Source organism: Pseudorca crassidens, chromosome 6, assembly GCF_039906515.1.
Source record: "Pseudorca crassidens isolate mPseCra1 chromosome 6, mPseCra1.hap1, whole genome shotgun sequence".
Classification (NCBI taxonomy): Eukaryota; Metazoa; Chordata; class Mammalia; order Artiodactyla; family Delphinidae; genus Pseudorca; species Pseudorca crassidens.
The window spans coordinates 34,268,158-34,295,546 of NC_090301.1; the positions used below are offsets into that span (position 1 = coordinate 34,268,158).

Consider the following 27,389-nt stretch of genomic DNA (forward strand, 5'->3'; position numbering starts at 1 on the left):
ATCCTGTAAACGATAGCTGGCTGGACGTTGTAGCAAATCACTCTGTCTCCTTGGGCTTTAGTTTCTTCACCTATAAATGAAGTCATTAACCACAGGACTTTCAATCTCCCTCCTTCCAGGAACTAACATTTAATTCCTTCCAAGAATTAAAAATCCCTCTTGAAATTAAAAAAAAAAAGTTCAGTACATAGGAGTGTTGACAAACTTAATTTTTAAAGTATCAAGGCTTCCATACAGAGCCTCCCCCTCCAGAAGGCATAGCCAGACACTGCCTGGCCAGAGAGAGCAACAAGCCCTGTGAAAATCTTCAGTCCCTGAGGCCGCCTCTCTCTTCATCACTTTGGGTCAGAGGAGCAGAGCATGTTAGAGCTAAGGCAGGGGCTGTTGACTACGGTCAGCTGCCAACCCTGAGGACTCTGACCAAGAGAGATGCTGTGTGCAGGTTTAGTCCTGATTCAAGCCTCACCTGAAGCCACTCTCCACGTTCATGTGTTTTCAGGTGAAAGAAGCAACCAATTTTCTTTTTTGCTTTAGTTAGTGTGAGGTGGGTGTTCTGTCAGCGATGTCTGAAAGGTCGTGACCAACATGGAATTTAATAGAAGGTTGTAAAGTTTGTGCTCCCAGAGCAGCTGAACGTGTCTGTCTTCACGCTGAGCTGTCATCTTCCGAGAGCCAACCCTGTTCCCAGCCCAAGAGAAACATTGCCTGCAGAAACACCTTCCTTACACTAAAGCAGGAAATGGGTGTGGCATAGATCAAATTTTAGGGGAGAACAAGGAGAAGGTCATTGAACCATGATCACGTCATTATCAAGTGTCCAAAACAAGACCATGCAGAGGGGACACAGAATTTTAACAAGGGGTGAGCATATACAGAAGGGAAATCTAAGTGCAGTCAGGGCCACGAACAGTGGTTCTGAGCTAAAAGGAACCTTAAAATACACCAGGTCCCACCTTTTACTTCACAGATGCACAAGCCGAGGCTAATCACCTTTATCTCGGGGTGCACAACTGAATTCAAGACTACAGTCCAAGGCTTCAACAAAGAAAGTTTTCTACCATTTAGACTTATCCAAAAAAAACAAACAGATTTTATTGTGTCAGAAAATAGGGCATGTTCTTCTACTAGAAAGACAGGCGGAGGCCAGCTCACTACCTGTCACTGATTTCTATGACGGGTGGGAGGTTGGAAGCAATGCCCAAAGGGTTCTTTCAAGTTTAAGCGTCGATCAAAACTTTCTACTATAGTAAAAGTTCTTCCTGTGGCACAGGGAATACTACTTTTTTACGTAGTGTGAAAGCAGGCTGAGGCATCTGTTTTTTTGTTCCGTGTCTGTCCGCCTGTCGACTCACATCATCGTTGACAGCAGTGAGAATGGATAAGATATCTTCCCGTCTGCAGGCAGAAAAGAAAATATATTTTCAACCAGGAGATAGAAATCACATACCAGGTCTTAGAAAACAGATTTTAAAATACGTGGCTTCTTCCCAGTCTAGCATGCCAAGATTCTAACTGGAATTTTACCAAATATAAGGAAACATTTTTTCTGAAATTAAAAAAGAAATGCTAAATTATATAAAATTTTTCAATTCTACAGTCAGTATTTAAGAACAACATAATAATAATCACACCTTGAATTTTAATGCACTTAGTCCACAAAGACATTTTGCATATAATTATTTTTCTGTGTTCTTCCTTGAAGCTGGTAGGTAGGTAGGTAGATAGATAGATAGAGAGATAGATAGAATAGGAGGTGATAGAAATACACATAGAGAGAGCCTACTATTAATAATACCCTCTCTATTCTAGGTTTTGGGAGGGATAAAGGGCAAACATGACACAATTCCTGAACTTAAACACTTAGAATACAGACATGAAACATGTACCAAGGATAGCATAGAGACAAACTCCATAATACAAGGCAGAATGTGATCAACACCGCATGAAAAGTAGGTCAAAGTTCCCCTGCAAATTCTGAGGAGAAGACAGTGCCTCTGGCTGGGAGAAGAAGAGAAGACTCCATAGAGGAGGCAGCATTTGATCCAGGGCTTGTGGGCATTTACCAGAATGTTCTGGGGGTGGGCAATACATATCACTGGAAGCAAGGCATAGGCTCTGGAGACAGAACTCAAGTTTGAATCATGCCTTCATGACTGGTTCTCAGCACCTGCATCCTGCATCACACTAGCTGTTCTCTCTGTCCCCAGATCTCCCTGTGGCTGACTCTTCATTCAGTCTTACTTGAAATATCGCCTCTACCAGGAAGCCTTCTTAGGTAGCTCCCTGCTCCACACTCTATATCGTTATCCTGTTTTGCTTTTCATAGCAGGTATTACTTCCCAAAATTATCTCACTAATTCATATGTTCATTTACTTACATTTTTATTATCTGTCTTCCTGTCACTAAACGGTAAGTCCCATGGAGAAGAAATTTTGTCTCTCTTGCTCACAACAATACCCCGAACCCCCAGCTCAGTACCCAGTACAGTAGGCACATAGCAGGCCCTTGATAAATAGTGCATTTTCCCTGATGCCATAGGAATTGGTCTTTGATGGAGAGGTTGGTAAAGAAGAAGGAAAACCCAAGGTGACTCAAGGCTCCCATCCTGCTTCCCAATCCTGAATTCCCAGAATTGGAACCGTTCCTAGCAATGGGGATTCAGGAGTAGGAACCCCTGGAGAGGGCTAAGAAGATGAATTCAGGACTGTGCATACTGAATGTGAGGCCCAAAGGCAACAGAGGCGTGGGATGTCTAGCAGGCTGTGAGAAATGCATGGGACTGACCCGAAGAATGAGGTTGACTCAACCCAGCACTCACTGGTCCAGCAAATGCTTATCAACCTCAACAATGTATCAGGTACTATGTCGGGTGCCGAGGATATAAGGTTAAGTGAAACATCTCTGCCTTTCAGAAACTCAGAGATGGCAATTTGGGACATGTTTTCATGGAGTTGCCAGTGGCCGCCAGGTATAGCTAAAGCTGCCAAAAGGGGCTATAGAGAGACAGCAAAGGAGAGGGGCTGGGGCAGAACCTTGGTGAATGCCCATTTCCATTGTGCCAGGTAAAGAGCATGTGACAGAGACAGAAGGAAAGTTGTCAGAGCAGTGGCAGGAAACCGCGGGTATTATAATGCCAAAGGCAGCACACGGACATCCAGTAAATGTAAGTGATTGATACTAAATAAAGGAAGGAACGAATAAAAGGCCTCCCTGCCTACACTGATGCTGTTCCCTCTCCCCAGAATGTCTTTCACCCTGATTATTCACCTAACATCTATTTGGCATCTCTAGAAGCTTCCCCTGATCCTCCAAATCTGGGTGAGGTGCTAGTTCTATATGTTCCCATAACACGTATGCTTTACAATGTATATTTACCATAGGGAATGATCTTCCCCATATACTTGTCTGTCTTTCCAGATTGTGTGCAACTTGAGGACAGGGACTGTGTCTTTTGTTAAATTCTGTATCTTACTTTCCAGTTACGTGCCAGTGCTCAATACAGGTGTGCTGGATGGATGGATGGATGGATGAATGGACGCATGGATGGAGGCATGGGTGGGTGGATAGATGGATGAACAGGTAGGTGGATAGATGAATGAATGCATAGGTAGGTGAATGGAACAACTCAAAACTCTCACCTTGGGACCAAGTCCTTCAGATGATTATACAGAGATTGGATATACCAGCTACCTTCCTCCACGTGCCGAAAGGACACGTAGCCGGGGACAGTGGCCAGGCCAAGAAGGAAATCCGCCTCAACGGGAACACTGTCTTGAAGGGAAGGGGGCACGTGCTCAGGATTTACTGCATCTGCTTCAATGGATACGGAAGGTTGTATTTCTTCACCTTGACAGGCCTGGATGAAAAAGAGTTTGGGTTTGTGAGCCAGAGCAGGACACTGCTGAGCCGTGAAGTGAGACATGATCTGCCGGATGGGAATGAGGTTCCCATCAGAAGAGTAGACAGCTCCAAATTTCCCATGGGTCAGAACACAGAACACAAAGCAGTCTCCATCAGCATGGCCTGGATGAGTCTGAAAATACTGCAGAACCTGCTCTAGGTGGTCTTTAGTCACATTGACATAAATATGCACGCTGAACCCAAGCCACTGAAACACGCGCCTCAGGCACTCTGTGAAAAAGGAGAGAAAGGGGAAATAGTGAAATGGAGGGAAATAAAACAAAACGGATGCTAGTAGTTATAAAAATCTGCATAGCAAACAGGCTGAAGCTTTGGATGTTTTTTCTACTTTCAACAATAAAATTTTACAATTCACCTGACTTTTTATAGTAGCCACAGTGCTATCACAACGATCCTGTGAGTCAGCAGAGGGCAGAATTTTATCCTATTTCACAGATGAGGAAGCTGAGGTCCCAAGAATCTCCCACATGATCACAAACCTGGTTAGTGGTGGAGGCACAACTCTAACCCAGGTTGTCTCATCTGACCCAGGTGCTCTCTCCCAACCAGAGTCGTAAATGGTCAGGGACTCTGGTCACTCTTTAAGCAGGTCAGTGACCCCAGGAGCTATGGTGTGAAAGTCTGTGTTCCCCCTCAACCCCCAAGGTGAAGGTATTAGGAAGTGGAGCCTTTGGGAGGTGCTTAGGTCATCAGGGTGGAACCCGTTAAGAAGACCCCAAAGAGCAATCTTGCCCTGGCCGCTGAATAAGGTTACAGAGAGAAGACGGCCATCTGGGAAGTGGGCTCTCACCGGATACCGAAATGCCAGAGCCTTGATCTTGGACTTCCCAGTCTCCAGAACTGTGAGAAATAAATGTTTGCTGTTTAAAAGGCATCTAACGGTATTAGATGCCATCGGATGGACTAAGACACCAGGAATATACAGGAAGCTTAGAAACATTTCTGATATCATCCTTATATTTACATGGAAGATAAAAACTACAGAAAGAGGGCTTCTCTGGCAGCGCAGTGGTTAAGAGTCCGCCTGCCGATGCAGGAGACACGGGTTTGTGCCCCGGTCTGGGAAGATCCCACATGCCGCGGAGCGGCTGGGCCCGTGAGCCATGGCCGCTGAGCCTGCGCATCCGGAGCCTGTGCTCCGCAGCGGGACAGGCCACAACAGTGAGAGGCCCGCGTACAGCAAAAAAAAAAAAAAAAACCCAAACGAAAAAAAACTACAGAAAGAAAATGTGAAAATAAAAAGTGATTTTAAGATTTCTAACTTGCATTTCATGCACTTCCAGACTTTCTTACCAGCATCTTTATTGGTCCCTGGTCTTTCTGACAGTGAGGTAAAACTGTGATTATTGACAACAACACAATACCCTCTGTGTTTCCGATCCATCCTGTACACAGCTGTCTCCTTGAAAGAAGAAGAGATAGGAACCACTTATTAGGGAATGCTCATTTTAAGGGTTTAATGTTTCTAACCAACCACTCCGTTTATCAGTACCAAAGGCAGAGAGTTCTCAAGACCCTGGTCCTGATCTGGAATTAACAATTAATTCCAAGGTAGAATGCCAGGTCCTCATTAAAATTCAAACTTCACCTGTCTTGCCTTCAGAATGTGAATTCGCAGTGTTAAATAATAAAATATGTATTTTTAACTTTGGCAAACCCAGGGTTTATGCAAAAGCATCTTTCTTGTTGGATTAGCAAAGTGAAGAAAGTATAGGTAAGGATCTAACGAGATAACAAAAATATCAAATGGTAATTTGTTTATTAAAATGGTAGGATTCTGGAGTGATCTGATTCCTCCAAAAACTGAGAAATCTCTTTTGTAGAGATCACAGTGTGAATTTTAAAATATGTGCAATTGTTTTTGAAGATTACTGTAAATAGCATTTGATTACAAATTAGCTGAGTTGGCTTCAGCAGGGCCTCTCTGTGGCTATAATGATCTCCTGAAAACATAGTACAGCTTTGATCCAAGCAGAAAAGAAGTGGCTTCAGTCGATGAAAAAGAAATTCCCCTCTCTGCATATTTCAAAGGATATGCATGACTGAAAGGGCGATAACATCACCTCCATAGGCAAAGGTCAACACACTGCTGATTATTACAGAAAAAGGCGAAAAGAACAGAGACAATCACACAGAGACAGGAAGAAGAACCAAGATAGAAACAAAAATCTGAGCCCACAGAGTCCTTAAGGGCTGGACCCTAGTTGGAGAAGACCTGAGGAAACAGCGCAAACCTTTGTGCTGGTTTCAGAAGTTAGAGTGTCAACAGATGCTCCCAACATCTCCACGGAGACCGGGGTTGCTCTGTCACCTAGAAAGACAAGTACTCAGACTCTTCACATTATCTTTCCCCAAACACTTAGATTTCCTTACAGAGGATGGGTTGGAATCAGCTCAAGTGTTTCTGGTTAAAAGTTTGATTGGGTTGAGTCAACATTTATCTGTCACTGGGTAGAGAGAGGCTGGGCAGACACCAAAAAGAAAGAGCGGGGTGGTGGGGGGCGGGGGGGGAAGGCCCAGCGACCCAATTTGGGCAGAGCAAAAATCACCACAGCCCTGGGATCAATTTAGTCACGGCTTTGGCATTGGCTGCGGACTGCACTGCTTTGAAGTGCACCTGCAAACTCTCTGGTTCCTCCGGATAAGAATCCTTCATAGAGAGAGGAAGCCAAAGATGAGTTGTCAGATGACAGTGAAGGGAAAATGTGACTTGAAGCTTTTCTTCTCCCACACACGCCTGGCAAGTTTTCAGTAGAATCCGGAAGCTCTGCCCTTGTCTGTGAGGCCTGAGTTAGCTATTAACACGGTTAAGGGTCAGTCCTGGGCACTCAGCTCAGGCTGAGTAAGTCCAGGATCCTCCAGACCAGAGAACCTACCAAATGGGACCCCCGCTGCAGTCCTCCCGCGCACCTGTAAATTCTCCCTCCACGCGGGAGAAGGTAACTCTCCAGCAAAGACAGGTCTCAACTTTGAAACGGCAGAACTGCAGCACTGAAGGAAACCTGCTTGTTTTTCAGAAGTGAAACCACTGCCTGAGCTCTTGTAGCTGCAAGGGGTTAGAGCCAGGTCCTCAGAGGGTGTGCTCTGGAGTCAGACCGCCAGTTTCAAATCCCAGCTGCACTCCATTCTAGCTGCGTGACCTTCAGCAAAGCACCAGACCTCTTGGGTCTCAGTTTCCTCATCATTAAACGGGAATAACAGTGGTACCTATCTCCAGGTGACTGGATTATTAAAGGAGATAAGTCCTAGGAAGGTCTTAGGACAGTGGCTGGCACATGACAAGAGCTCAGTAACAATAATTCGCATCCACATCATATCATGCAGCCTCCCAGATAGGCAGAGAGACAAAAGTCCCTAGGAAAGTGGGGTGTATTGGACTCTGAAGTTTAAATTTCCAGGAAAAAAAGAAATGAAGAATGGACACATCACAGAGAGAACACCAGAACCCTGATTGTTTGTAAGCAGTTTAGCCCAGTGGTTTTTCAAGGTCATGGTTTCTGGGCAAGGATTCAGAGCATTAAACACACTGTTGCCAAGTCCCTCCCTCTGACCGCCTCTTTCCCTCTGAAAAATACAAGCAGCATCTGGAGCCATACTATTCTACAGAGTCTACATTCTGCTCCTGCCGCTGCAGCTGTTGGCCTGAGGGTTTCTGCCCGCCAAGGGCTCCGTCCCTCCCCACAGAGGGTGACCTCATTCTGAAGGGTGGAGGGAGACCAGCTCTGCATTCCCCAGATGCTGGTAGGCTAGGCTTTCCAAGTAGAGACCACCCAGCCCTCGACATCCGCCCCCATGGAAAAGCCTGGTATGATCCACGCATTCAGTGGCTTGCCCTGAATTAGAACCAGACCTGAATTCTCCACTAATGTGTAAGCCTTCTCCCAAGTCACCCCAAATTGCTTGGTAGGTATCAAATATATCTATTACTGGCATACTGATCCAAGTTATAAAAAGTGTATTAGAGGGAATTCCCTGCCTGTCCAGTGGTTAGGACTCAGCACTTTCACTGCAGGGGAACCCAGATTCAATCCCTGGTCAGGGAACTAAGATCCTGCAAGCCACGCAGTAGCGTGGCAAAAAAAAAAAAAAAAAAAAGTGTATTAGAAACACCTACCATTACTCTGTGCATGCTCATCTGGCCAGGACACCTCCTGTTGAGGCAAGAGGAAATTCATGAATTGCAGGAAATTCACACAGTTAGGGTAAGGGCTGAAAATCTAGGCTTGATTCAGAGAAGAAAAAATACCTGATCCCCAGCCATAGAAAAAGTCACTAGCAGGGAACAAGAAAAGAATCAACTTCGTCCTTCCAAACGGGAAGGTTCACAGAGACACAGCGGCAAAAGCATATGACACATACACAAAGATATTTATTCATTGCAACATTATTTGGAATAACTGAAGACTGGAAATAACCCTAATGTTGACCAACAGGGAGTGGTCGAAAGAACAACGGTTCATCACATAGTGTGGTAGAAGGCGGAAGACCATCTCCCCAGGAGATACTGTGACATGAAAGAAGTGATGTGAAGATTGGTATTTAGTGTGCTCCCTCTTTCATAAAAAAGGAGAGATACGAGTGGGTTTTTTCAATAGGATAAAACAAAAAACTAATAAAAATGGTAAACTATGGGGGGAGGAGAAGCAAGGCAGGGATGCAATGCAGACTTCTCTGAGTGTACTCAATAGTTTTTCCTTTTAGTTTTATAAGATTAAATACAAAATTGAAGCACAGTTTAGGGCCCTTGTGTTTTCTGCAGCCACTCCCCATCCACTCCACTCCCACCACCCCCAGCCCTTAGCCTGCAGCTGAAAGCCCCAAAGGGAACATGACCACGACGTTTTGGGGAAGGACTGACTCTGCCACTGGCTGTGTGGTGGGAAGTACCAGGACATCTGTTTGACGTTACAGGCAAGTCACCCCCAAGTCACTGGGGGCGCCTCCCTGGTGGAGCCCACCAGGCTTCTGACTGCCGGAGGGCGAGCCAGACCGGAACTGCACTGCCTGACTCCCAAGCTGCCTGTGAGAAACAGAAGTCGTTTCTAAGGGGTGTGGCTCAGCCTTAATCTCTGAAGTGCTGCCGTTCCGGGCTCTGAGGGAACAAAGGCAAAGAAGTTTAGTTTCACTTTCCAGAAGACTTCCTGCCTTTCTTTTTGCAAGACACGTTTCCCTTTCTTCTGCACCCTAGAGTCCTCCTCAAGAGCATCCAAGGGCCAGGCAGGCTGTTTTCTGGGTTTGCACAGTTGGTTTTGAAAGCAGCTGAGTGAATTTTCTGGGATTAAGGGCATCACAGATACAGCAGTGGGCTCAGCCCAGGCATCTCCAGGCCCCAGGTTTCTTTGGTTTGTCTCTTCCCTTGTGCTGAAAAAATCAGCCAGAAAAATGACTGGGAATAAGCTTTAGGGTCTGTCTGGCTCTCTTTGTCTGAGAATGTTGCATCCCCTGTTGATACCTCCCAAGTAGCTGTGTCAGAGAGGAATGAATGAATGACCCATTGCCTGGCCACACTTGGTCTTCTTTCCAGTGTTTTCCAGAGGGGTCCAGTAAGGCCTTAAAGAATAGCTGTTGTTATGTCTCCTCGTTAGAGGGCATGCATGCCTTTAAGAAAAGGCTAGGACACACTAAGAAATATTGATTTGGTTTTTAAACAAATTAGAGGATGCTGCTTGGAATGCAGTTTCTTTTTGTTTTGTTTTGTTTTACAACCTAACTGTCCATCGACAGATGAATGGACAAAAAAATGGAGTATATATTTGTACAAAGGAATATCATTCAGCCCCAAGAAAGAAGGAAATCCTTTGCCATTTGCAAAAACGTGGATGAACCTGGCAGATGTTAGGCCAAGTGAAATAATCCAGACACAGAAAGAAAAAAATGTATGCTCTCACTTACATGTGGAATCTAAACTAGTTGAACTCACAGGGTAGAATGGGGTTGTCAGAGGTTTGGTGGGGTGGAGGGGTGCAGGTGAAAAAGTGGGGAGATATTGGTCAAAGCGTACAAAGCTTAGGTATACGGGATGAATAAGTTCTGGGGATCTAATGTACAACATGGTGACTGTAGTTAACATAGTGTATTGTATACTTGACACTTGCTAAGAGGGTGGATCTTTTTTTGTTTTTTAACTTCTTTATTGGAGTGAAATACAGTTTTGATAAAAGAAATTTTCACATATTGAGGAACAGGGAAGTCATCCTGGCTTATCCATGAGTTAACTTGAATTTTATGCTAACTACAACAGCCCGTTTGTGGCCCATCAAGCATACACTGTACATCTGCTTTAATTATTAAAGAAAAGGGTGCACTGACCAGAAGTAAAAAATGCCCATAGTTATAAAGATTAAATGCTTCCCTTCCTGGGACACCAATGCTGGTCCTCCTTTGATGATAAGACCATACCGACTTAGGTGCCAAGGCCATACCGACTTGCTGTGTACGTGCTGATCTCTTTTTGCTTTTGTTTTTGAAACCTTGAAGGAAGGTTTCTCCGACTTTTTTGATGTTCTTTGCTCTGACAAGACATAAAACTGCTGAAAACCATGTTTCTCTGGAACAGTTCCTCAGAGTTATCTGAGAAACTGTCTTCCAGGCTATAGTCTCAGTTTGGATCAAATAAAACCCTTTTCTATTCCTGTTGTAGACTGTTTATTGATTTGTTTTTGTTGTTGTCAATAGTTTCTTCTCATTAAATGCAATTGTTGGCAGTACTCTTTTATATAAGAAAACCTTTCAGGTACATATGAAACATGAGATAATTTAACAAGTTTTAGTTTATCTGTCACTTCATGGAGAGACTCGTGGCCTAGATAACTTTTAAGACACCTTTCAACGCTGAGAACCTATAAGCATGTGTGTAACGTGAGGTTCTGTCCTCCAAAGCCTCCTGCACTCCCAGCACCACCACGGCTATTCTCCGTCTTCATCTGGCCATGACCAGAATCACCCAACAGCAACAAAACAGCAGCACTTCAGAGGTTAAGGCTGAGCCACACGCCTTAGAAACTACTCAGGTTCTAGGAGGCAAAAGGGAAACTCCTGTGTGTGTGTGTGCGCGCACGTGTGCATGTGTGCGTGCGCGTGTGTGTGTGTGCGCGCGCGTATGTGTGTTTTCCACTTGCAAATCAGTCTCTGAGCACAAAACCAGGTAAAAATGTGGGCAAGGGACGGAATTAAGCTGAGTAGGCAAAACAACTTTTGAGGGAGAAAAGAGAACTCCTGCTTACAGTAAAATGCTGAGTGGTAACAAATGTGGAGAGAATACTGGAGTTTGAAAATCATTGCTTTTCAATCATGCAAGAATCATCAATGGATGCTCAATCTAAGGTGACATTTTAACTCATTTCAAGGGAAAAAATAGTAACTTCATAAAATTAACTATATAGTGAAGAAATCAGGCAACATCTGGACCAAATAATCAAAATGTAAATCATGAATAGGGAGTCAATGAACACCACATGCCTGCAGATGGGATGCCCTGAGAAAGATATGGCATCATTGATGTAATATTCTGGTCAGAATATACAGCTTGAATCTAATCATGAGGTAACACCACTCACACACACACACGCACACACACACACACACACACACGCACACACAAAGAGGAAAATTCTATTTTTTTAATAAAAGGTGGTGGTGGTGGTGACTATAGTCTTCAAAAGTGTCCATGTCATAAAAGAGGAAGAAAGTTGTGGAGATGAAAAGATTTAAGGAGACTAAAGAGACATGACAACTAAATGCAATATATGATCCTAGACTGAATTATGTACTGGAGGGAAAAAAGCTATAAAACCTGTAAAAGTTATTATTGGGTTAATAGATAAAATTGAAATATGGACCACTGACTTGGTGAAACTTTTATATAATTTAATTTAACTGTACTATAATCTGTAAAACAATATCCTTATTATTATGAAATATACACTGAAGTATTTAGGGGTAAAGAGCCATAATGTATGCAACTTACTCTTAAAAAGTTCAGAAAAAATTATGTGTGTGCGTATACAAATAAAGAGAGAGCACACAAATGATAAAGCAAATGGGACAAAAGAGACAACAGGTAGGTGAATCTGGGCAAACAAATTTTGTATTATTCACATTTTTTTCAACTTTTCTATAAGATTAAACATACTTCCAAATTTTAAAATAATAATTATAACTGTAAATATATGACACCATGAAAATAGTAAAGAAGCTATGAAAGAATTTTTTAAGAATTAAAAAATAAAACTTCCAAGGTGGGAGGGAGACGCAAGAGGGAGGGTATATGGAGATATATGTATACATATAGCTGATTCACTCTGTTGTATAGCAGAAACTAGCACAACATTGTAAAGCAATTATACTCCAATAAAGATGTTTAAAAAATAAATAAAAATAAAAAACTTCCAAAACAGCCCAATTAAAAAATGGGCGAAGGACTTGAATAAACATTTCTCCAAAGATATACAAATAGCCAACAAGCACATGAAAAGATCAACATCACTAATCATTAGGGAAATGTAAGTCAAAACTACAATGAAATACCACCTCACAGCCATTAGGTTGGCTACTATCAAAAATCAAGAAAATAACAAATGTTAGCAAGGGTGTAGAGAACCCTTGTGCCTTGTTTGTGAAAATGCAAAATGATGCAGGAAAACAGTATGGTGGTTTCTCAAAAAATGAAATATAGGGAATTCCCTGGCAGTCCAGTGGTTAGGACTCAGCACTTTCACTGCCCAGGCCCAGGTTGAAACCCTGGTCGGGGAACTAAGATCCCTCAAGCTCCGAGGCACTGCCAAAAAAAAAAAAAAAAAAGAAAAAAGAAAAGAAATATAGAATGATATATGATCCAGCAATTCCACTTCTGGGTACCCCAAAAGAATTGAAAGCAGAGTCTCAAAGAGATATTTGTACACCCATGTTCATAAGCAGTATTATTCACAATAGGGAAAAGGTAGAAGTTATTCAAGTGTCCATCCATGGATGAATGGATAAACAAGGTGTGGTATATACACACACTGGAATATTACTGAGCCTTAAAAATGAAGAAAAGTCTGACATGGATGAACCTTGAGGACATTATGCTAAGTGAAATAAGCCAGTCACAAAAAGACAAATACTGTATGCTTCCACTTATATGAGGTACCCAGAATGGTCAAATTCATAGACAGGAACTAGAATGGTGTGTGCCAGGGGCTGGTGGGAGGGGGAATGGGGAGTTAGTGTTTAACGGATATAGTTTCAGTTTTCAAGATGAAATGAGTTCTGGAAATTGTTTACACAACAATGTGACTGTACTTAACAATACTAAACTGTACACTTAAAAATGGCTAACATGGTACATTTTATGTTATTTGTATTTTACAACAACTTAAAAAAATATTTTTTGTATGGTTAAGATGGTCAATTTTATGTTATGTGTATTTTACCACAATTAGAAAACAAAACCAAAAACAAAAAATTCCAGGGACAACCTAACTTCATTGATGCTGACAGACGTCAGCAAAATAGAACTGCCAAGCAAGATGGGAATAAACATAAATCCCAGGGAAGAATGTCATGTGTCTTCCAAGAACCATGATCATGTTGTGAAGAATGGATTGCAAATTCTCCCAGTGTTTCCCCCTCTACCTACCCTACCTTTGCTGGGTACTACAGGAATCCAGTTCTTGTCCTCTGGGACCCAGTGCAAAGTAAAACTGTGAGGCCCCTTGTTCACACATTATCAAGAATTTCAAAACAATGACAGCTGAGCATTCAAAAAGTATGGGCCCTGTGCGATTGAACAGGCTGTACGCCCATGAAGCCGTCCGTGATCGAATCCCACAGATAAGAACAGAACCATTTCAAAGCAACCCAGTGGTGTACTGGAGTCAGCTCTAAACAGCTAGTGAGAGCCAATCATTAGATTCTCAGAAATTCTGCAATACAGTTAATATCAAGTTGGTAACTTGAAATCAGCCATGGTAGGAGTATTTACAACAAATGCTACAAATCATTCTCTCTCTCTCTCTCTCTCTCTCTCTCTCATTTGCAGTGAAGCTGGTGGTTACACATTTACCAACACACTAATGAACCTACCGGCAAGGCTCCAAGCAATTGGTTAATGTCCGAGCGGCAAAATAGTTCTTTCTCTCCTTGATGCAATGACTCAGTTTCCTTGGCTACAGGAGGTGCCCCTACCTGGGAGGCTGGGAATAGAATCAGATAGAAAAACAAAACAATCACTTTCTGACTAGTGGCAATCCGAAATAACCCATCATCATAAGAAATTATGTTACAGGGACCTGTAGATTTGTAGTGGCATTTGCTTAAAGAGGCCTACATGTAGATACCGAGAAAAATGTGAATTTATAAATTATTTTTATCATTATATTTTCATTCCTTATATTATGGTATTTTGTTCCTTACTATTTCTATTATTTTTGTAAGTTAATTAGTTCCTTAAAATTACTGTGTACTTTACTAAATACCGTTTCAGAGCTTACGGTGCTCAGTGTGTCAGGTAACTACCAAATAAAGATTACAAAAACGTTACCTCAAGAAATAAAACCAGAACTCAGACTGTAATAGCAAAAAGAAAATGAAAGAAAGAAGCAAAAGAAGGTAGGAAGAGAAGGAAAGGAAAAGAAAAACCATTTAAAAATGTTGATTAAATACATATGTTGTATACATAAAATATGTCTCTATGGAACCATTAATAAAAATAAGCTGTATCTGTGTTATACACATGGGAAAATGCCAGATATATTAGGTGGGAAAAAAGCAAGTTATGGAATATGATTAGCATGATCTTAGTTAAATATATATTATAGGTATCTATCTCTCCATACATGCATACACACATGCACTTATCTCTATATAGAAGAAAGCTACAAAAATATACTCCAAACAGGGGTTCTCTCTGGGGAATGGACCAGCAGTGGAAGAAAAAGAAGAGAAAGACTTTACCTCCTACACTCTGTATTGTTGTCATTATTTGAATTTCTATTTAATTTTATTATACATTATTTTTAATAATGAATTTAAAATATTAAAACAAGCACCAAGGCTCAGGAAAACTCAGAAAGATATCCAGGTGGTCCTTAAACAGAGCTTGTGTCCTAATCAGATACAGTGGGCTTAGTCTTTCCACTCACCTCACTTACAGAAGCCTAAAATCTGCATACCTATCTTTTCAGTCCTTTAGTCCTTCATCCTAAATGGCAGAATTATGCCCAAACTCTCAGAGGACTGTAGAAAGTCAGTATTAAAATACCGAGACCTATGATATAATAATATATATCCATGTGGTCTCTGCCCCTTTTCCTGGCACACAGTTCCTAAAACCCTACACTCTCTTAAGTGATTAAGTATCTTTTTGTATGCTAATGACATGACTGGTGGTTGAGGACATCCTGATAGCCTCAGGATGGGGGCTGGTTGCCAGGGGGCCCAATCAAATGATCAGAGGGTTGAAACTTTCAGCTTTACTCCCAGAACTCTGGAAAGGGGACAGGGGCTAAGGTTGAATTAATTACAGTGGCCAATGATTTAATCAATCATGCCTACGTAACAAAGCCTCCATTAAAAACCCTAACTTAGGGCTTCCCTGGTGGCGCAGTGGTTGGGAGTCCGCCTGCCGAGGCAGGGGACGCGGGTTCGTGCCCCTGTCCGGGAGGACCCCACGTGCCGCGGAGCGGCTGGGCCCGTGAGCCATGGCCGCTGAGTCTGTGTGTCCGGAGCCTGTGCTCCGCAGCGGGAGGGGCCGCAGCGGTGAGAGGCCCGCGTACCGGGAAAAAAAAAAAAAAAAAAAAAACCCTCACTGAGGGACTTCTCTGGCGGTCCAGGGGTTAAAATTCTGCGCTTCCACTGCAGTGGGGGCACGGGTTCCGTGCCTGGTCAGGGAATTGGGATCCCGCTGCCAGGCAGTGTGGCCAAAAAAGAAAAAGAAAAAACCCTACCTGAGGGGGTTCAGAGAGCTTCTGGGTTGGTGAACAAGTGGAGGTGTTGGGAGGGTGATCCACCTGGAGGGGGCATGGAACTTCCATGCTCCTTCCCCCACGCCTTGCCCTTTGCAGCTCTGAGTTGTATACTTTGTAATAAATCAGTAACCTAGTAAGTAAACTATTTTCCTAAGTTCTTTGAACAGTTCTAGCAAATTATCAAACCTGAGGAAGGGGTCATGGGAACCCCTGGTTTGTAACCAAGTTGAACAGAAGCTGTGGGTAATCTGGGGACCCACTACCTGAGATTGGTGGCTGAAGTGGTGGGGGGAGTCTTGGCGGATTGAACCCTTAACCTGTGGGATCTGCGATAACTGATGAGTGTCAGAACTGAATTAAAACACAGGACACCCAGTTGGTGTCTGCAGAGTTGGAGAATTGCTTGGTGTGGAAAAACCCACACCCCTGGGTTCAGAAGTGTTCCAGATGTTGTTGTGAGTATTAGTAAAGGAAAACAAGTTTTTTCTTTCAACATCCAAAAAATGATCATACAGCATGTAGATTATAGAAAAGAAAAATCAAAATTAGAATTCTTCTGACAGGGAACTATATTCAATATCTTATAATAACCTATAATTGAAAAGAATCTGAAAAGAATGTGCGTGTGTGTGTAACTGAATCACTTTGTTGTACACCTGAAACTAATACACGATTGTAAATCAAAAAAAAAAAGAATTCTTCTGATAATAAAGCTCAGTCCTCAAGACTCACTGAGGCAAATGTAAACATTTACTGCATAGAAACTAGAGAGCCTTCCCCAGAGTCCAAACAGCCAAAATAATCTGGCCACCTGCCCTCTGTTTATTCTGTGCGGAGTACTGCATTACAGAAAAACGATGATGTGATCAGAAAAAAAAAAAAACCCTCCGCATTCAAAGTTCAAGTGAGGATTTCAAATATACTTTCAATATCAACTCCCTGTTTTTATTTCTCACTTGATGACTTGATGGTTAGAAGAGCTGTTTTTAGTCTTCATAATTTTTACTTAAAGTATACATTAAATTATCCATTGATTTGGTTATTGTTTGAGATTTTATCAAATTAACAACAGTACCTTTTGTTCCTCGACTCATTTTGTGTTAATAGAATTCTTAGAGAAAGTTTCCTATTGCCTAGTTTTGTTTTCAACCAGATAAATTTGCACACTATGTTGAGTCTCTGAACTAAAATATGGGTGTGGCATACAAGCTTCATGAATACAATCCTGAGTGTTTACTTTTAGCTTTTGTTTAATAGTGGAGAAATGGACTCAATAAACCACAAATATTCAGCATATTGACACACGGTAAGGCAGCCAAGTTTGATTTCTGCCCCATGCAGCTACTTCTACATAGTACCACAGCAATACTACCTTTACAAGCCTGATTAAAAACAAAGGAGAAAGAAAAAGAAAATTCTTCTCTGATAGTACTTTACGAGAATATGAAAGTTTTCATGACTTTCCTCTCTAACAAACGTATTCATAGCAATGTGTATTGAATGCTTACTCTGTACCAGACATGCATTTTATAGGAATTACCTCATTCAATCCTCAAAAAAATTATGAAGTAGGTACTATGATTAGCCCCACTTTAAAGATGGGAGAAGTGAGACACAGAACAGCTGAGGAAAGGGCCACTGCACCATTAATAAGTGGAGTGCTGGCAATCTGACTCCATGGATCCCACTCTTAATTCCTGTGCCATCCTGCCTCCTTCTTTTTGATGTTATTTCATTCAAAACAATTTCTTTTACAATCACTTCCATGTAAGAATCAGAAGAAGACGTTTGTCTAAAACCACTTTCCCTCATTAGAATATAAGCTCCAAGAAGGTAGAAGATTTGCCCTATACCTTGCTGTAGCTCCCACTTCTAAAACTGTGCCTAGTACAAAGTATGCATTCAATAAACATGTGTTGAATGAACAAATGGGGAGATTTCAAAAGAATATTATCAGAGTGATAAGTAAACATCATACATGGCCAATTGGTTTAAGAATTCCCATGGTCTGATTCGAGCAAGCAAACATAAGCTAGTTACCTTTCTCTCTTTTATATTTGTCTATCTTTCTCACAAGATTAGGTACAATTTTTTTGCAGAGATCCTCCAGTAATGTCAGGTTATCTTCATCTATTTTCTCTTGTTTCTCCAGATATGCCAGGAAACTTAGAGAGGTCTGCAAGAGAATCAATGGAGTCACATTTACTTGCCTACTGATTACCCGTTGCAGTAATAAATTAGGTGGAGAGTCCATGCAGGAAGACTTCAATAGTAGGGGGGAAGAGGCATTATAGAGATTGTACATCTCTATACAATCTATATTAATACCAGATACCAAACACACATCACTCACTAACTACTCAGAAACAATCCAATGAGCAGATGCTATTATACCCCCATTTTAAAGATGAAATAACTGAGGCACAGGGAGGTTCAGTAAGTCGTCCAAGGTCACAGAGCCAATAAGTGGCAGAGCTGGTATTTGAGTCCTGGCAGCCTGATGCCAAAGTCTGTCTCATTAACAGATTAGGGCAGCAGCAAAACAGGAGTACCAAAGAAAAGAGAAGAAAATGCTTTGACAGAATTTTATATTTGGTATTTTAAAAGAAAAACATATCTTAAGCACTCCTGGGAAAAACTGCAAATTGGCTAGTATTATTTTAATATTGAATTACGTATGAGGTGGAAGTCACCATAATCTTTTCAGTGATAAGGACTTCTCAACCAATGTATTAACCTGGTTATGAAAATATGTATATGAACAAAATTGTGTTAGAGCCCACAGAAAAGAATAACTAATCAGAGGGACTTCCCTGGAGGTCCAGTGATTAAGACCCTCATGCTTCCACTGCAGGGGACACGGGTTCGATCCCTGGTCGAGGACCTAAGTAAGATCCCACATGCTGCGCAGAGCGGCCAAAAAATAAATAAATAAAATAACTAATCAGAAAGTGAACAGCTAAACACTTGCTAACTGCATACATAAGCATCAGCAGGATGGAAAAAGGGGGCCGGGGAGTCTCCAGACATGCTGGCCAGTTGAAAAGGGACTGTATGGTCAGGAATATTGAGGAGGAGTCCTGAGTACAAACTCCGAGTGAAAGCTAGGCCACAGCTGGAACAGCAGGCTGGTATCAGGCCATGAATGAACACCGAGGGGTTTGGGCAAGTATCCCATGGATGAAGGGGTTCCAGCAGGAATTTTTAAGGAGAACAGTGACATGAACAGGTTTGTTTTTAAATAGAAGTCTTGAGGATAGGTTGGAGGAGGAAGTGGGCTAGAGAGAAAATATCAGCACGAAGATTAAATGCTCCAGTGAAGAGATCAGCACGGCCTGGTCTAAAGCTAGTGGTGGAAACGCAGAGGAGGCACTGGATTTGGGCGACTTTTCTGAGGTATAATTTGGTGAGTTGGGAGGTCAACTGGAGTGGGTGAAGAAAGGAAGGACAAGTCGAAGATGACTTCAAATGGTGATGCCCCTCGTTTCTGCATGACTCACGGGCTCCACAGAGCCGGTGTCACACGAGCTGCACATGGGAGGTGATAACGTGAATCGCATCTCGAAAGATCACCACGCCTTCACTTCCGACATGCAGAAGGGCCTTCCAAGCAAAGAAAATCAGATAGGGAAAATGAGAAACTAAAAATCTGGCTGTGAGCAGGCTCGTGGTAGTTTCAGCAAGAATAGTTTTGTGGGAATGAAGGAGGCTGAAGCCATCTTGGAATGCGTTGGAGTGTGACTAAGAGTCGCGTCAGTGGAGAGAGAGCGTGTGTGGACAATTCTTTCAAGAAGTCTGGCAGTAGGACTTCCCTGGTGGCGCAGTGGTTAAGAATCTGCTTGCCAACGCAGGGGACACGGGTTCGAGCCCTGGTCCAGGAAGATCCCACATGCCGCGGAGCAGCTAAGCCCGTGCATCACAACTACTGAGCCTGCACACCACAACTACTGAGCCTGTGTGCCACAACTACTGAACCTGTGCTCTAGAGCCTGCGAGCCACAACTACTGAGCCCACACGCCTAGAGCCCGTGCTCCGCAACAAGAGAAGCCACTGCAATGAGAAGCCCACGCACTGCAACGAAGAGTAGCCCCTGCTCACCACAACCAGAGAAAGCCCGCACAGCAACGAGGACCCAACTCAGCCATAAATAAATAAATAAAATAAAGACAAATAAATAAAATTTTTTAAAAAAAGAAGTCTGGCAATAAAAAGAAAGAAGATAGAGCAGTAACAGAAGGATGAAAAAGGGTTAATGGAAGAGTGTGTGTGTGTGTGTGTGTGTGCGCGCGCGCGCGAAATATGTTTTCAAACAAGGTACTCAAAATGCCAATAACCAAGGGAAAGGCCAGAGTTACAAAGTCTTAACTGAGTTCTGTACTAATCTGATCAAAAAAGAGATTATAAATTTTCAAGACATTCCAGAGACACATAAGAGAACCAAAAAGGCAAAGAAATGTGTGTGTCCTCACCTGCAGCGCCAGCACACCAACAATCTGCCCAGGAAATAAAGCAGGAGGGAGGAGGGGGTAAAGGAAGATTCAACCAGAGCTGATCAGCTGGGCAAAGGGGTCAGAGGGAATCCCCGAACAAGGTTCTACAGTCGGTTTATGTGCAAATGAGCTCCCGCTGAAGCTCAAAACAGAAACTCCTATCTTGACTGCATCCTACCAGGAGGAAGAAAAAGGGCTAAAGCATGTTTCCAGAAGCAATTTTGGAAACCCATTATACTTTGTACAAAGTGTATTAGATGTTGAGTAAATGACACCCTCCATACACACACACACACACACACACACACGAACACCCACAATATAAATGAAGTCTGCACATTAGTTTAAGAACACCACCCTGGCAAATATTAGCAGAAATTCTGAAACTCTCTTGCTCTGCATCTTTGTTAAAAAGATAAGTTTAGGTGTGGTTTCCTTTACAACTAACGTTCTATGTTGATTGCTACATTGAGAACGGATATCCTGACAGTTGTTTGGGTCACTCAGGATGTGTGAAGGCAGCTATGTTTGCTCTAAGTTTGTGAAAGCTATCAAAGAGGAAACCTAGAACACCCTGCAAAGGTCCTTTCTGTTCATCCAGAGAGACCACGTGAATTCACAATTCTTCCTTTTTGGCTGAGAGGAATTCAGGCCCTCCTCCACTGGCTGGTAAAGAATTTATTTCCGGGATAAAGTCTTTTGCAATTGCAATTGCAGGTAATGCAGTCCCATTAAGCCCTGGTATGGAAACACATCTGGGTTGCTTAGAGTTTGTCCTTTACGCACTCGAGAAGGCTGGCCTGATCACAAAGCCCAATAGAGATCAACCTGGATTATCAGGTGTGTAACTCAGCCACAGTTCTGGCGTAAATAGTTAGATCTCCTTCAGAATACAGAGAGATCATTTGGAATCCAAGAAGGAAGTGCAGTTTTCATGCATTTGTCCAGGACATTCCACAGTTTTATGCCACAGCTAAACACAGTAACTTCTTATTTACTGTTGTACGGAGTGAGAAAAGCATAAAATCATTTGGCTACTTGGGCACGGGCCTTTGATGATTTAAAAGCTAATTTAGCAGGAGGGAGAAATGTTTGGAATGATCCTGAACAATGAAAATGTTTCTGAAGCCACAGATGCCTTTAAGAAAAGGTCTAGGACCTGTGGAAAGGCCCAGAGGAAGAAATACATTCCCCAGCTTTTCTTAGTGGGAAATCATGGCTCTGTGTTGAGCATATCAAATGCCCCTCTCATCCTCCACCACACTGTGGGGAGTAAGGACTTCTGTGCATGACAATAGGTGTAACAATAGAAAGGGGTCTCTTTATTTATAAACCCAGAGACTAGAAAAATTATGAGAAGATGCCCAAAGCTGGGAGATAATTTTATCCGAATATGCTGGAGGGTTTTTCAAACTACAAGAATCTCTTCTGATGTTGAGAAATTCTACATGTAAAGCAAAATGCTGTCATTTGAGTATATAACCACTTTGCACCAACATAAACTCGAGATTGCATCATCCCATTCATTCATGCTTTCATTCGGAGCACCATTATGTAATTCTGCAATGTTCTGGGGCTATAATGATAAGTAAGACTCAGTCCCCATTCCCAAGGATCCCACAACCAATCCTTAGGATAAAGGAGCCTGGAGAGAGAACCAATGGAAAGACGCAAGAGGCTAAAATCCCTGGGGGCTCTGAAAAGGAGAAAAAAAGGACTCAAAGATTGTAACCAAAACAGAGAATTAACCTGCAGGTTAATTAACCTACAGGTCTGACACCAGGAAATATGTTTAATGAATTGTTAAACATGGTCCTCATAAGACCTACCACATGTAAAACAGCTTCCTACTCCTCAGTGATTTTTCTTTCAAAAAGAATTTATTTGGGGCTTCCCTGGTGGCGCAGTGGTTGGGAGTCCGCCTGCCTATGCGGGGGGCACGGCTTCGTGCCCCGGATCCGGGAGGATCCCACATGCCGTGGAGCGGCTGGGCCTGTGAGCCATGGCCGCTGGGCCTGCGCGTCCGGAGCCTGTGCTCCGCAACGGGAGGGGCCACGGCGGTGAGAGGCCCGCGTATCGCAACAAAAAAAAAGAATTTATTTGTCAATAAAATCAGTTAGTCTGGGGAGAATGTGATATGGGAGGGCTACACATGTAAGCTCTTTGCACTGGTGATGTGCTCATCTGTAAGTTGGACGGGGGATCCATGGCTGTTCACTTAGTTCTACATTTATAACTTCCATACATGTTACATGTCTTTTTTGGTGTTATCAAACATTATATAACTTAATAAAGATAGCTGTCGAATAACAAAATTAATGTTATAGGGTAAAATTCGAAAATTGGCCCCTTCCCAAATTAACTAACTTGCTTGTCACAAGCTGTTATGAGAATCAAAAGAAAAAATATAAAGTTTTGAGGCCTGGAAGAGAGATGTGCAGCTACTTTCCTGCCCTTAATTGTGACCAATCTAGCAAGAATATCAGCCGACAGCATTATGTTAATATTAAAAACATTATTATTAGTTCCAAGCACTTGTATAGCCCTTTAGAAAGCACATCCTCAAACATTTGTCTCATTTGATTTTCACAAAACTCTACATGGGAGACACTGCAACGTCCACTGAAAAGGACACGGCTCCCTCAGAAACCTCAACTAATGGATGTGAGGAACAACTAATTCCCATTCTGCCATTAGCTACCACCTCCTCATTTCTTTGTGGTGCCCTGCACATTTCTGTATCATAAAACACAGTGGATGTCAATAGCACTCGTTTACTGCATGGTTACTATGTGCAAAATACAGGCCCCAGCTAATAGTTGATGTATATTATTTCATCTAATCCTCTTAACAGTCCTGGAAGGAAGTAGTATAATTATCTATAATATGACACATTAGAAAATGGAGGCTCAGAAACATTCAATCACTTGCCCCACATCCAGGAGTTAGTCTAGGACTAGACTCCAGGCCCATTAAAAGTCAATGTTGCTAACCCTTGTCTGATATTGTCTCCTGCAAAAAAAAATGAGCCCTCCTGAAATCCCTTTCTAGCATCTTCCCAAACACTGATTAAGGCAATGTTCACAAAGACCCCATCCTATAGGGCCCACTCACCATCTGGACTTTCGGAACCGACTCCCTCAGAAGGAAGATCATGCTCTTTAAGTTCTCTGAGCTGATGTCTTCTGACAGTTCATAGAGCAGGTTTCTAAGACATACACCCAAGAGACAAATTAAAGTTTCGCACTTGCAGAGGATGGGCAGGAAATTGAGTGCTTTTATCGTACGTTATCTCTCGTTTGAATGACCACAACCCTGTGAGTAGACAACTATTAATCCCATAGATTTAAAAACAAGAACTTTGAGCTTCAAAGTGACCTATTAAACGACAGCAACACAGTAAGCAGTAGGAGCAGGCCTTCTGATTCCAAGTCCAGTGCTGTTTCAAATTCCACTAAGAAGGCATGAAACAAAATGTCGGCATGCCTGCCCTCCTCCAGACTCCATTCTAGAAATCAGGCTTACTTTATGGGCCCTCATCAGGGAGGACTCAATGCCAGTGAGTATAAAGTTCACTGTTGAAAAGGAGTTCACTGTTGAAAAAGAAAGGAAACTATCCCAAATTCTGGAGAGCCATACAGCCGACAATTAGAATAACTGAATATGGGGACTTCCCTGGTGGTCCAGTGGTTGGGCGCGGGTTCGATCCCTGGTTGGGGAACTAAGATCCCACATGCCATGCGGCACAAGCAAAAAAAAAAAACAGAAAAGAAAAACTGAATACTTCATTCACAGGTTAATAGCTCTGCATGCCTGAGACCATTCCTCAGCTGTCTAACCAGCAGAGTGGAAATAATGATCTCCAGAATTCCCTCACTGACCCAAGGGCAGCTCAGGTTGTAGGAACCAGTTCAAGTGTTAAGTCCTGAAGGATTCTAACCGTCCAGGCTGTAAAATAGTATTACGAAGGCTCCACTTCGTGAGGCTGTTTGATGTAGATACTATGTTAGTGGACCGTTTAAAACAGCGTTGCTTAAGGTCTGATGCCTTTATGCTACCTCTTTGGGCAAAATATCTATATTTTACCTGTCTGGGTTTCACCCCAAAACTGGACAAACTGGACATGGCATAAATGATGTCCCTCCCTACCCCAAAGGCACATCTCCTTTTTTATTTTGCTCACTTGGGTCCAAGTATTCATTTCTCTCTTCTCAAATGGCTAGGTATAGGCTGACACACCAGTGACTCACTGGAGGCAGGAGGCTGAGAGCGTGGAGGCTGGCAATGAGGAAGGCGCTGGCCTGCTGCACACGGAGCTGGGCCTCCTTCCTCAGTGAGAAGCAAAACAAAGGGAAGCCACCCCCAGGCACAGGACTGGGTTTTGAAACTTTGCTGACCTCCCAGCCTCCATTCTCATTAGCACCTGAAGTTAAGAAATCTCCTGCTTTAGAATCACCATACCAGCCAAGGAGGTAGATGGGGGGGGGGGGCGGTAAAGAAAAACAACCTTAAAAATTAATTCATCATGAATCGCAGCCTCTTTTCAAAGCCCAATGGCCCTGCCGTGTCGATCACCTGAACAGAGAGACCTTCCGGCGGAAAGGCAGGCGGTTCTCCACCTGCTCCTTGGTGCAGTGGAGGTGCCGAAGGAGGACCTTCTGCTTGATGGTGTAGAGGAGCTCCGCTAGGAAGAAGGGGTCTTCCTCACTCAGCCTTTCCTCTGCCAACAGGTACTCAAAGATATCCAAGGCTGAGCCGCACTTCTCCAGGTTCTTGGGGGCGATGGAGTCTCGGCAGAGGAACTTCAGGCGCTCCACGTCTTGATCCCCCAGGTACGAATCAATAGTCAGAAGTGTCCCTCGAAAGTTCCCTTGACAGTTATCATCTAAAGTGGAATTCAGACTTTGGCCTTGCGATGTCATGGCCAGCCTGAAAGAGATACGGATATGGGGGCCACAGCTTAGAGAGTCAGGACAACAGGGCACCCCATCTTCCCAGGCCCTCCTCCAGTTCCAGCCTCCTCTGTTCCAGGCCTTAGACTTTTCTAGAAATGCTGAAAAATGAAATTCACTGCGAGGTCACTTCAAAAACCTATAGCCCAGAAAACGTGACCCCAACACCGGCATGTTAACCTTTTAGGAGGTCTGAAGAGAGCTTTTATTGAAACTCAATTGACCCCTAGTTCCCCCAAATCAAAATGCCCCCACTGGGAGCTAGTCAAGAGGGAGGACGACACAGCACAATTTCTCCCGCCTGGAGCTCTTAAATCATTCCCACCAAATGGCAGAAGTAACACTTTTACATTTTAGAAATAAAGTAATGGGGGGGGGTACATTTCTGAAGTATCTACCAACCTAAGGACAACAAGGTAACATTGCTAACCATACCAGGGCAGGCCTTTCTTTATCTCACAGAAAGAAAAGTCCCAATCCCAGACCCCAGAAACAGTGGTTTCAGACGACATTTGCTCAAATCAACGTAGGAACTGACAAATTACCGAAGTCAGTATTTCCACACTAAATGTATTTCCACACTAAATTTCATTCTAATCAGAGGAGCAATGAATCGATAATATTTTTTCAATGTAATTATTCATTCTTTAAGGACTTGAGGTATATATTCACTATGCAACACTGAGCTATTTAGAAACAAGAAACTACTTTCTAAGGGAAGGCGAACATACCAACAACAAAAAAATAACAAAGAGTGGTTATATATAAGTGGTATAATTACAGATACCATAAATTTTATTCTGGGCTCCTGTCTGAGTTTCTCAAATTTTATGCAATGAACGTATAGTACTTTTATAGTTAGAAAAAGAAGAAAAATGTCATCTTTAATGTGAGTATCTATTGGGTCTTACCTTCTAGTAGCTCTGTGATACTAGAAACAGTATGACTGGATTCCTGGAGATATCTTATTCCAACATCGTACATTTGTCTTGCAGTTTCCTGAAAATTCTGATCTCTAGCTCTGGCAAGTCTGCCAGACTTTGTCTCTATTTATGGGCTAGCATATTTCTACCAGGAAAGGGCTGTGTGGGAGTTTTCCTTGGTCTAACCTTTCTTTTTCCATGTTAGACCTAGTAAATCCAGGCGAAACAGTGCCATTGCTGACAATGTGAGATTGTGCAAGTATCCAGGAAGTAAAGCAAGGGGAAAAAAAGGCTGGTGCCTGAGTCCCCAGCAGAGAAAAGGTGTTAATTACATACCTTCAGATCAAATTCCACTGATCCTCTGGAGGTAAAAAGTTCTCAGAAAAATTTCCTGAAAACAGAGCTTTAAAGAAATTAGAATCCTCTTCGTGCTCCAAGTCCAAGTTCCAAGAAATCTCCCGTTTGCGCGGTAAGAGAACTCAAATTGCCTTGGCCTAGCAAATGAAAACTCGGTCAGCCGATTTGGGAAACTTATGCTAATTGATGATGTCATCATTGACTCACTCGCCTTGCCTCCTCCCCTTTCCTGGGGTTAGGACAATGCTGACAAACAGCGTCTGCTAAAGGCATATGCCTAACCTTCCCACTGTAGAGCTCAGGACTCCCACGTAAAGCCGAGGGCTAACAGAGGAATTCCTGGAAGGCACTAAGTGCTCTAGTGTTTCCCTGGGGTCACTCCCCTCGTAAGTTAAAAAGGGAAGTGTCGATTTTTCCTAACCATCTCCTTCCCCAAACACACTAACCTTTAAAATAAAACTCAAAATGTTCCTGAAATAGTAGTCGGCCATCTTAACTCTTTCTCAAGTAAGTACATGTGCAAATAAACAATTAAAAAATTTAAGGCAAAAAAAAAAAAAGGAGGGGGCTGGGCTCTAAGCCCATTTGGAAGTATTTGCAAGGAACTGAGTTAACAGTAGGCAAAACTGGTGAAGTCTCTGCCCTTCCAGCACATTCAGTCCAGCAGGAAAAAGACTTCAAAGACATTATTTCACATAATAAAAACAATACCTAACACTTGTATCCCAACTACCATGTGCCAGGTACTATTTACTCATTTAATCATCCCAACAACTCTCTAAAAAAATACTATTAC

At 42.7% G+C, this 27,389-nt stretch overlaps 1 protein-coding gene across 2 annotated transcripts; it reads right to left on the reverse strand.

Moving 5' to 3' along the window:
- Positions 1-1,060: 1,060 nt before the first annotated feature.
- Positions 1,061-25,283, reverse strand: CASP10 (caspase 10). Of its 2 annotated transcripts, XM_067741015.1 has the most exons (9): positions 24,937-25,283; positions 23,476-23,569; positions 17,911-18,046; positions 13,988-14,097; positions 8,037-8,073; positions 6,157-6,233; positions 5,216-5,324; positions 3,640-4,132; positions 1,061-1,395 (listed from the first exon to the last, which is right to left on the reverse strand). In XM_067741015.1, the coding sequence occupies exons 1-9, from the start codon at positions 25,281-25,283 to the stop codon at positions 1,242-1,244; spliced, it is 1,557 nt and encodes a 518-aa protein (XP_067597116.1). In that variant the 3' UTR covers positions 1,061-1,241. The 2 variants fall into 2 exon arrangements, with proteins under 2 accessions (XP_067597116.1, XP_067597117.1); XM_067741016.1 differs by lacking the exons at positions 13,988-14,097; positions 17,911-18,046.
- Positions 25,284-27,389: the final 2,106 nt, after the last annotated feature.